General features: G+C 36.3%; 1 protein-coding gene across 1 annotated transcript; it reads left to right on the forward strand.

The window, feature by feature from the left end:
- The first annotated feature begins 1604 nt into the window (after positions 1–1604).
- LOC132622650 (putative F-box protein At1g49610) lies at positions 1605–7638 on the forward strand. Its single transcript, XM_060337292.1, has 3 exons — positions 1605–2672; positions 6362–6529; positions 7200–7638. Exons 1-3 carry the CDS (start codon positions 1665–1667, stop codon positions 7530–7532), a joined length of 1509 nt encoding a protein of 502 aa, XP_060193275.1. The 5' UTR covers positions 1605–1664; the 3' UTR covers positions 7533–7638.
- The last annotated feature ends 3284 nt before the right edge of the window (positions 7639–10922 follow it).

The following is a 10922-nucleotide window of genomic DNA, read 5'->3' on the forward strand; positions in this document are numbered from 1 at the left end:
ACAGAAAAATTTATCGAATCAAACCAATTAATACAACTCTTGCTACTCCCTAAAAACACTTTGTTTTCTTCTAAAAACTTGGCTAAACACCTCATTTGGCAAATAGGCTATTAATTTTGGAAATATTGTATGTTTTTTCAAGGTTTAAAAAAAAAAAAACAATACCGCAAGCATGACAGTAAAACTAGGAACTATCACGATTTGCTCTTAACTGAAAACTTAGGAATAATCAAAAGCTTAACACTACCATATATTTGCGCCCACTCCATTTATTGCCTCCATCTCTGACCCCCCCCCCCCCCCCCCCCCCCAAATCTTCATCTATTAATGTATTAAGGATATGATATGTCGAAAGGAGCGTACAACATTACGGACAATCCAACTTGGGAACATTCTTTCTGATCCCAAGAAAATTCACGCAACAAGGAAATTGAAAACTTAGCTAAGTTACGAGCAACAACATTAAACCTTCTAGGAATATATACAAACTCAACATGATCTAGACATGAAGACATGCTCCAAATATCTTCACAAAGAACAGGAGCTATTTGCGTTGAGTGTTTCGATTGAAAGAGGAAGGGAGACAACTCAAATGCCAGCATAGAAATAGAAAGAGTCATGCTTCAAAGTGGAACATTCACGTCCCAAGTAGTCTTCATAGTTTTCTGCAAGATATCTACTACACCTTTCGCATTAGAGAAGAGATAAAGTTTTCTCCATCCATTTAGTATTGCTGTTTCCACAGCTTTATTAATTGCAAAAGCTTCAGCAATCATAGACTTCCCAACGCATTGAATCGGGGATCCATTGGCATGAAGCAAAACACCCTTGCTAACTATAGCAACCAAACCAACGCTCGCCTTCTTCGATTCAACCTGTAACCCTGCATCAACAAATAAACATATTCCCTCTTGGGGAACTGTGCCTTGATATTCATAATTCTCCCGTACATTACCAGTTGAGGACTCGGCAAGAATTATTTCAAGAAACTCATTATACTCAAATAAAGCTTTTGCCACAATGTCTGAGGGATCAGTTAATTCATTATTAAAACGCCATGCATTTCTAGACTTCCATATATGCCACATTATCATTACTGTCAAATTTAGAACACCAGCAGAACTAGAACACGTTTTTGCCACATTAATTTTATCATTTCACCATAAAGAGAAGCCAGAAATATTATCGAGATCATTCCAAATTATAGGGTTCATTTTCCAAATTATTTGAGAATCATGACACTGAGAAAGCATGTGTTCTACGGTCTCTTTTTCTAAACCACATCTCTTACAAACACTACTCACATGATCCATTCTTTTCCTCATTATATGGTTTACTGGTAAGATATTAAGCACACACTTTCTTAAAAAATGTTATGCTTACTTTTAATTTTCCTTGCCCATAGATAATCCCAAAAAGCTTGGGGAAAGCCTCCATCTCTTATTCTCTAAGAATTGGTAGTAATTCTTAGACACTAAAATGACATAACAGAAAGTAGTGGACTAAAAGTAAAAATTAACTATGGGACTGATTTTGACGGAATAGCAAACTACTATAAAAAACTTGAGCCCTCGGTATTGACGCCGCGATAGTCTCCCCACTTCTTAGCCCTAATTCCTATGTGTTCTTTCTCAACAAACGAAAACTAGTGTGACAATACAACCATGGCCGACCAAATCCAATCTGCTGATGATGCAGGCTCTATAGGCCTGATTCTTGAAAACCCACCTCAGAAAAAAGTGAAAATTGAGACAGAATATGCAGAAACTGTCAGCATTGATTGGATCAGTAAGCTTCCTGACGCTCTTATTGTCCAAATTATTTCTCTCTTACCCATAACTGATGCCTGCAGAACAACCATTCTCTCTAAACGTTGGGAAAACCTCTGGACCTTTATAAACAACGTTATTTATGACGATAACAATTGGTCGACACTTAACAACTTCATTTCCTTCACGGACAATGTATTGCCTCTCCTTAGCTGCTCTACCATTAAAAATTTCAATCTAACTTTCCCGTTCGACTATGATGATGGCTTGACTTATAGTTCCACCATTGACAAGTGGCTTGAATTTGCCGCGAATAAAAAAGTAGAGGATCTCTACCTGAATATATGGTATACTGCTGAAGCGACTAAACATGACAAACCCTATATGTTGCCACAAGTTTTCTGCAGCAGCTCATCGATTCTATACATCGAGTGCTGGAATTGCAGAATATCAGAAGATTGTGTACTAAATTGGACATCCCTGAAGAGTTTAATTCTGGGAAAATTGTTTCTCCAGGATGAACATGTTGAACAGATAATGTCAAATTGTTCTCAATTGGAATCTTTGGCGCTATGTGGATTTTGTGGTTTTAGTCGTTTGCACGTAACTTCTCCAAAATGCAGGCAACTGCAATTGATCGATCACGAACATCCTGAAGGAGAATGGGGTTCACGCGAAGGTGCTTGTTTCTTCGAAATTGTTGCTCCGTATGTTCAAAATTTAAGGATTTCTGGGGATATCTATCATATGAAAATTAGGTTCGGGGACTTGTCATCATTGGTCCATGCTGATCTAACTTTCTGCCGCGATGAAGATGATGTAATTGGCGAAACCATAGTGAAAGAACTTTTGGTAAGCGTACGTTGTGCTAATGAGCTATCGGTCTCATCCTGGTGTATCAAGGTTAGTAGTCAGTCCCAATTGTCTCCAGTCTTTTTGTAATGATTGTGAATATAGCTCCTGTTTTCTATCTGCTATGTTAATATTAATTGATGATCTATCGGGTTCCCCTATTTTGCATGAAAGGTCAGAGCCATTCAACCTGGTTGTAGGATGAGGGTTATGATACTGTCAACTAATGGTCACGAACCTGATTAATTAGCCTATGATTCATTTCCTATTACAGTTTGTTTGGATGGTTGTTACCTGTTGTATTATATTGTGTTGTTAGTTTAGATGCAATGTTTGTTTTTATTGTTACTTAAATTTTATTGTATCTTTAAATTCAATGTTATGTAGCATCGAAAAGTCCCAGTTTGTGTAACGGCCAATTTGGTGTTATTGCGTTGTTACCTTATTTCTTTTTCCCATTTTTATCTTTATTTATTAGCTAATAATTTTATTTTATCCTTTACCTAATCTTTTTATAGTGGCTCTACCTCCTCACATACTTTTCTTGTAGGTTTATCGAATTGTGACATTATGTTACGATGGGAAACGATACAATCTATCCAAACGTTATATTCACCAGAACAATACAATATGATACATTATGAAACAATACATAACAACCATCCAAACAAAGTGTTAACTCATATAGTTTTGGTCTAGTACGTGAGGTTAAATATTGGTTCCTTCTATTGGTTTAAGTTGGAAGCAACAAGTTCTTACAAGAATAGAAACTCAATATGTCACGACCCAGCTAGGGGCCGCAACGAGTACCCATGGCTAACCACCGAGCACGGCTCATTCTATTTCTCGTCATACTCATTTAATGCTCTTTTATCAATTATATACTCAAGGCATAAGAAAAATCATCTTTCATTTGAAAACATAAATACCATTATATACATAAGCCTTTTTTGGCCATCAAAATAATATATATGTATAAAGATAGTAGCAACCTCGTGAGACCATATAACCCACACTGCGTATCTACGAGCCTCTACTGGAGTGCTAAACATAAGGAAGGGACAAGAACCCGTCATGCCCAAAAATATATGTACATAGCTATATACACAAAAGAATAATCATAAGCATCTCCGGAACAAAGGAGTGCTTTCAATCAGCTGACAGCTCCTACGAATCTGGATCAAGCTCACCTCCCTGTCTACCTGTGGGCATGAACACAGTGTCCAAAGAAAACGGACGTCAGTACGAACATTGTACTGAGTATGAGAGGCATAAACAATGAAATAGAACAATGACATAAAGGAAATATCAATATGGAACATCTATATCTGACTGTCAAGTATAACATAATTAAGTCATGCTGTCTTACTCGTACTCGTCATCATATCATGTATGCATAATGTATTAGCTGCCCGCCCATATAGGTACGGTATCGTAATATATATACATTAGCCTGCGTCCAGGCCTCCCGCGTCCGGGGTACCAACTTATGCCGCCCACTAGTGGTGTCTGCCCATGCCATTTGGCCATGGTGTGTATAGCTGCCCGCCTTAGCGGTAACTGCCCGGCCAAATAGGCGCGGTGTAATATCATCATCATAATATGCTCGTCATGATGTGCTTATAATAGTACATGCATAACAGCTCAAGAACAACTATACTTTATCGGGGTGACGTAAGGTCGTGATTCCTCGATCTCATTATGGAACACTTGTCGATAGCCTTGAGTATCTAATTATGGGCATAGGCTTTTAGAAATATAGGAACACATGAAGAGGAAAGAAAATCATGCTATAGGATTCATGCCATAGAAAGAAAGGACTAGCCTCACATACCTTTTACGTTTAACTATTCTATCGCTTGCTTGTTCTCCTTCAATACCCACGTCTCTACTTTCAAGAGAATTCGCATTAATGTTAGTTAATCGGCTATAAGAACGTGTTACTATTTCTAGGAAAATTGGGCAGCATTTCCTTTATTTCTACAACTTTTCCCATATTCTATATCAACTCCCAAACACTCACAACAACATTCACAATATTGCAATCAACAATCATCATTTATATACATTGACCACAATATTGCAACATTCACAATATTGCAATCAACAATCATCATTTACGGGCCGTAAAAATTCCTATGGACCGTCAAAATGATCCGTAAAACTGCCCAGTCAAATATGGGTTTCTGTGACTGTTTTACGCTGGTCTGTGTCAATTTGACGAACCGTAAATTAATTATACGGTCCGTCAAAATTTCTACGGGCCGTCAAATGGTCCGTAAAACTTTTCTGCTCAGATAGTCTGTCGTAGAATGGCCATAACTTTTGATCCCGTTATGATTTGAGGGCCCACGACCTATGGTTGGAAATCTCTTTCAATTATCTACAACTTTCATTCTTAGTGTTTTTTCAAATTCTAAACTTATAATGGCGTTTTGGCCCCCACAAGTCAGATCATCCGAAAATGTTTCCTTAAATCGTCCTTTTGGATGGCTTATGCCCATATTTGGCTTATGGGCCCTTATTAGGACTTGCTCAACTTTCCATGTACTACTCATATATCTCTTCATATGTCCTTTATAAAACTTCGACGTGTGGGCCCCACCTGGCTTACAGCAACGAGGGCTTTTTGGCAAATGACATATGAACCAATTCAACCCATATGGTCTCCCAAATGTCTTATTAATGTCATTATTCCACTCTTATACTATAACCTTTCTCCTTAATCCTCGCATAACTTTGCTCTTTCTCCGGCCCATACTAAGCTAGCTAAAACCTTGGTAGCGCGAAATTTTCCAAGGTGTAACACAATAGCTCTCTGAAGGTTACACTGATTTAGAGTAAACGTAAAAGAGACAAGCGAGAAACCAAAAAAATGGTACAACTAGTGGCGGATCCAGGATTTTCACTAAGGGAGTTCGAAAAATAAAAATGTAATTTTTGGGATTTAAACTTTAAACCTCAAGGTGAATTTTGAACCCCCTAAACCACCGAGCCAATCTCTAATCTCGTGTTCAGGGGATTCAAAATCTATATATGTACATAAGCAATAAAAGAATTTGTAATTTTTTGCCGAGGCGGTTCGGGTTAACACCCTCCCGCGCCCCTAGATTCTCCACTCGGTACAACCATTACTAATTCTTTTTAGCACTAATTAATAACCTTAGTAATTTTATACCAAATTTATGGAGAATCTAGAATTATTTTGCAAAAGATCTGAATGAAACTGAAATTTTAAGCATATTAGAAAACAAATAGACCTACCATGTTTGTGAATACGAGATCAACAAGGCAACAAACATGTTGAGAAGAATAAGTTCCAACCCTAAAAGAAGCAGCCAATGGTTTTAGAGGGAGCCTTCGCTTTATCGCAAGCCAAACACTGTAGCCATTCCTTTTGCCCCTTTTGGATATCGCTCTTTCCTTACTAACTTCTTTAAGATTATTCTGAACTTTAAACATCTTTAGTTGGATATAATCATCACACTGTAATTTTATAAGTAAACTTGCTTGTATTTTCTTTACAACGTACGTTTGTTTTTCTAATAGCTTGCGAAGCTATTGAAAAGTTCAGAGGCTCATCAAATTTCGGAGAAAGAGAACAATTTTAATATGCTTTCTTGGGGAAGTGGGGTGTCAAGGGTGGAAGTTTAAACCATAAGTTCGGGATATTTATTTATAAGCCCTGTACCTTTGATATCGTGATACTCAGTTCTATTCTGCTTCTCTCTTCTGTTTAGGTGATTTCCGAATTGATGTTGAAAAAGGAAGACGTATCCTTACCATCTCTGGAGTGCAAATGGTTGGCGATAAGTTCTAGAATTACAAAATATTCCTTCCCTGGTATAGACCGCCTCTTAAGGTCGACTCCTTATCTGGAGAATTTGATGATATTTCCTGCTATGACGGTATGTTTTCAATTGATTTCTTGCTTCGAGATATTTTTTTGCCTTTTTCACTATCATTTTTCTTTCCTCATGTTTGTTGCATTTAGTTAGAGGTAGTTATGTTTCATGGTAAAGGTTCCATCCTTTATGTAATTGCAGAAAGTTACCTTTTGAGGCGTAATATTAGGCCTTTGATACTGAACTGGCTGTCTATTGTACTTACTGTTGGGGAAGGGGGGGGGGGGGGGGGGTGTTTGAACTTTCTTTTTGTTCTTGTTCTAAAGATAAGTGACCAAATTGTTGTTACACTAAAGATGTTTCGTTCTATGATGAGTATTTCATTATTTCTTATTCTGTTTGGCATAGAAATTTTACTATCAGATGTCTATTGATCTCCTACAGACCCAATGGCAAAATTGTAGTACTTCTCCCAAAGTTTTTATAAGCGATTTATCTCATTATATTACGCGTTTGTGCAAAATGTTTCTCCCAAAAGTGGTATTAATTCCCCTAAAGAAAAATTCGTCTGCCAGATTTTCTTTCGGAAAAGCATTTTCACTTACGTGTCAATTGTTGATTACAATGTTACTTATATGTCATTTTAGATATTTTTTTTCTGTGTAACTCAATTTCGACACTACAGCTGTTAAGCTTACCACTTACCTGATTTGTGCTTCTTCTCCATCTTCAGTACTGCGAATGTTCCATGGATGGAAACATTGATTTGTCAGAAGACAGTTACCTCTCCTTGCAACAAAACATGTTCAAAAGTTCCTTACAAAATTTGAAGAATGTAAAGGTTGTTTCACCATTTTGTAGTAATACCACAACAAAGCTCCCTCACTTCTTGAAGTTTTTGCTTGAGCATGCAATAAATCTGGAGACACTGGTTATAGTGCCGGAGCACAAGGGATGCAGCAGCTGTTCTACTAATATGTCAAAACTGACAGATAATTTGTTAGCTTCTCCAAGAGCTTCTGGTAGTTTAGTTCTTTCCTTTGGATCATCTTTCAATTATATTTGAAACTCTCATGTGCTTAGAAAGCCACCTGATTGGGATTTGAGTGTAATCTGCTAGAATTGATTAAACTAGTGATACATTATCAATGATATAATACAAGTACTATTTGCTATTCTTTCCGTTCGTCCTAAGAGAAATCATATGGTTTTGATTATTATGGTAACATTTTAGAACATCCGGAATTGGGAAGATTTTTTTTTTTGGGGCCCACAGTTCGTGCACTCATTCCTTGTGATGTAATATTGTTACTACAGTAACACCTTTATGTAACGGCTCCTCGTATAACTATCACCTTTTGATAACAACTAAATTTTTTTAGAATATTTTTATGTTATATTTACCTCTCTATAACAGTTTTTTACTTATAACAATAACATTCATTTTTATAACAGTATGCTCTTTGTAAAATAACACCTCTATAACAACTATCTTTATTTTTTGATAATATAATGACTAATCATCTTTAAAGAAATAGAATCTCTAGATTACCAATAATCAGTCAAAAGATTTTTACCAAATAATTTAATAATTTAATACCCTATTTATGAAAAAGAAAATTATATAAATATATATTTTCATCATATTTTCCTTTGTTATACAAAGTGTAATTAAGTTTAGAATTTGACAATTAAAAATGAAAAATTAGATTTTATGCATCTTTTTTGCCCATAACAATAAAATATTAGTTAAATGTCAATACTGTTATACGTGTATAACAACCATTCGTTAAAATAGCAAAGAAAAAAAATCGGACCCAATGAGGTCGTTATAGAGAAGTTTGAACGTTCTACACAATTACTAGCATTGATAAAATTATTTTATCAGCTAAATATTTAATTTATTACATCAAATTTGTTGATCCTTCATATAGCCTTTAATGTGACATGAAAACCATATATAAACAGTTTAATATTTCGTTGCTGAACTGATATTAATAATAGTTGTAATGTTATATCCCGTGTTTTTGCGTATTTGAAAATTTGGACTAATCTTGCCTTGTAAGAAATAAGGCTATGTTTTATTCTATTTAACATATGTGTGATATTCATGAAAATTTTTGAAGCGGAAATATGGAAGAAGGCCAAGGGCAAAAATTGGAATTTCGGGAATTAGTTTCGCGAATTACAAAACAAGATTTCTAATGAATTGGGCTCACCAAAAAAATTAAGAAAAATGAGGCCCAAGACTTAAGGAGGTGGCCGGCCAACAAGGCTTGGCCCAAGCCCATGTCACATGATAGTCATGTGACAAATAAATATATGGGACTATGAGTCATTCCCCATTTAGAACCTTCAAGAAAAAAATCAACAAGAGAGAGAGAGTGAGGATAGGGCCATTCGGCCGAATCCCATTTCCCAATCAATTTTTTTTTTGTCTAGCCTTTAGCTTTGATCCTAAAGTCTTCTCTGTTGACACCCAATTTTGTCCCTCCTTTATTTTAATTTATTTACTCGGGCTTCTAAATTTATTGACGAGCTAAATACTTTATTCTCACTATTTTATTTTATTGCTACTACTATTAATATCGCTACTTTTATTTTCAACATTACGAGCATTACTTTATCACAAATTTTAAATGGTTCGTCATCGTTTCATTTTAGGATTTGTACTCGTTAAATTAATTTTTTACTTTATACACACTAATTACTATTTGTCTTCACATAATATATATTATACTAGTTACTAAATTAGAGGCCCAAGAATAATTAAATAGGGGAGAAATGATCAACATTTTTTAGCCAATTAATGGCCCAAACGGACCAACCCATTACCACTATTTTAACTAATCCAACCAGCCCAAATAATCCCCTACCCGGTCCAGCCCAAATAATTACCCGGCCCAACCACTTCATATGATCAGCCAAAACAAACGAACCCTAATCCTAAACCTAATCCGCCTCCCTTCCCTTTCTCTTTCTTCCTCCTCTCCTCCTTCACTCTCTCGCCCGCTCCCCTCACGTTCTCTCCACTCCTCCCTGTCCCCCCACGTCTCTGCCATCTCCACTTCCCCTTGTCCCCCACGCCTATCTCTCCCACGCTCCCTCCACTCGCTACACCCCGCTCCTCTTCCTCTTCCATTTAAAACCCTAATCACAATCCTATAAAAGGGAAAGAGCAAGAAACTCGAAAAAAAGAAAGAAAGAAAGACGTTTTTAAGGGGAATGACTCAACATTTTTAAGTTTTTGATTTAGCGTTTTTTCAGGGAACGATTATTCAACGTTTCCCAGAGCTTACCCTCACAGTTCATACACTTTTGATCAATCATCATCTGTTCTTGAACATTTATTCAACATAAAATTTCTGGTCCGTCTCGATCTAAGGTTCGAATCGTTCGTCGTGTTCGGGTCTATTCATAACGAGAGAGTAGATTCGACGACCTCGACACCCAGTCCATTGCGCATAAAACAGGTAAACTCGATACATTTATTACTTCTAGTCTTTAGTTTGTGGCTGATTCTGCTATTTTCTAGTTATGTAGTTTCTTTGTCGTTATGTTATTTCTTTGATGTTTGGATACCGTTAAGATAGGATGTTGATTGCTAAAAATGAATTTGAAAGGTGTATACTCTAATTTGGATACTTAGACTGAATTTCCAGGACTTAGAACCTATTTAAAGCCGAATATACATAGGATCTACAGTGGGTATACATTCGATATACGTCTGGTATACACACCATGGTGCGTATATCTTAGGTATCGTGTTAGTACTCTGTCGTATCTTATAATGTTGTTTGAAGTCACCTGTTGACGAAATCTTTAATCATGTGCCGTATGATCTAGATGTGATTCTATATGTTTATTTCATTATATGTATGTTTGTTTTCTTCTGTTCGTGTCTGTTAAGCTGGAACTGATGTGTAAACTTTATGGGAATGAATAAATCTGAATGTTGTCTGATTTCAGTTCAGTAAAAAGAATTTCCTATTTGAGCCTATGTGAAAAGAGAGTTAGTTTCAGACATCCATTTCGTCTTGTTTGGTATTTAATTTCTGTTTTTGTGTTCGTATGATTAGCTTAGCTCATTTGGTAGATGTTGTTTAGTTTGGCATGTAAGTGATGAGGAAGGCCAGAAATTTATGTGCATATGCTGTTACCCTTTACACCTGCTTTGATATTGCATGATTATGGTTATGTATGGCCTTGCATAAAAAATAACCTTGAAATAAACCTAGTGAACCAGACCTTTAATGTACCCCTGATGTCTGTTCTAAGTTAAAGGATTTGCATTCTATTGATGGTTCAATATCTTGAGTTTCAAAGTAAATATGGTATGCAGGAAAGGTTTGAGAAATCCTGAATTTAGCTACTGTGGATTTGGTAAATGATTTAGGAATCCTGCTAGTTTCTTTGGAGTGCCGTATGGCGAGAATTTGCCTTTTTGTGCCTCACC

This window comes from Lycium barbarum, chromosome 12 (assembly GCF_019175385.1).
Source record: "Lycium barbarum isolate Lr01 chromosome 12, ASM1917538v2, whole genome shotgun sequence".
NCBI lineage: Eukaryota > Viridiplantae > Streptophyta > Magnoliopsida > Solanales > Solanaceae > Lycium > Lycium barbarum.

Coding starts and splice junctions, on each gene's coding strand:
- LOC132622650 (XM_060337292.1), top strand. CDS start 1,665: ATGGCCGACCAAATCCAATCTGCTGATGATGCAGGCTCTATAGGCCTG. Junction 2,673..6,361: donor TCTCATCCTGGTGTATCAAG/GTTAGTAGTCAG, acceptor TCTTCTGTTTAG/GTGATTTCCGAATTGATGTT. Junction 6,530..7,199: donor TGATATTTCCTGCTATGACG/GTATGTTTTCAA, acceptor CTCCATCTTCAG/TACTGCGAATGTTCCATGGA.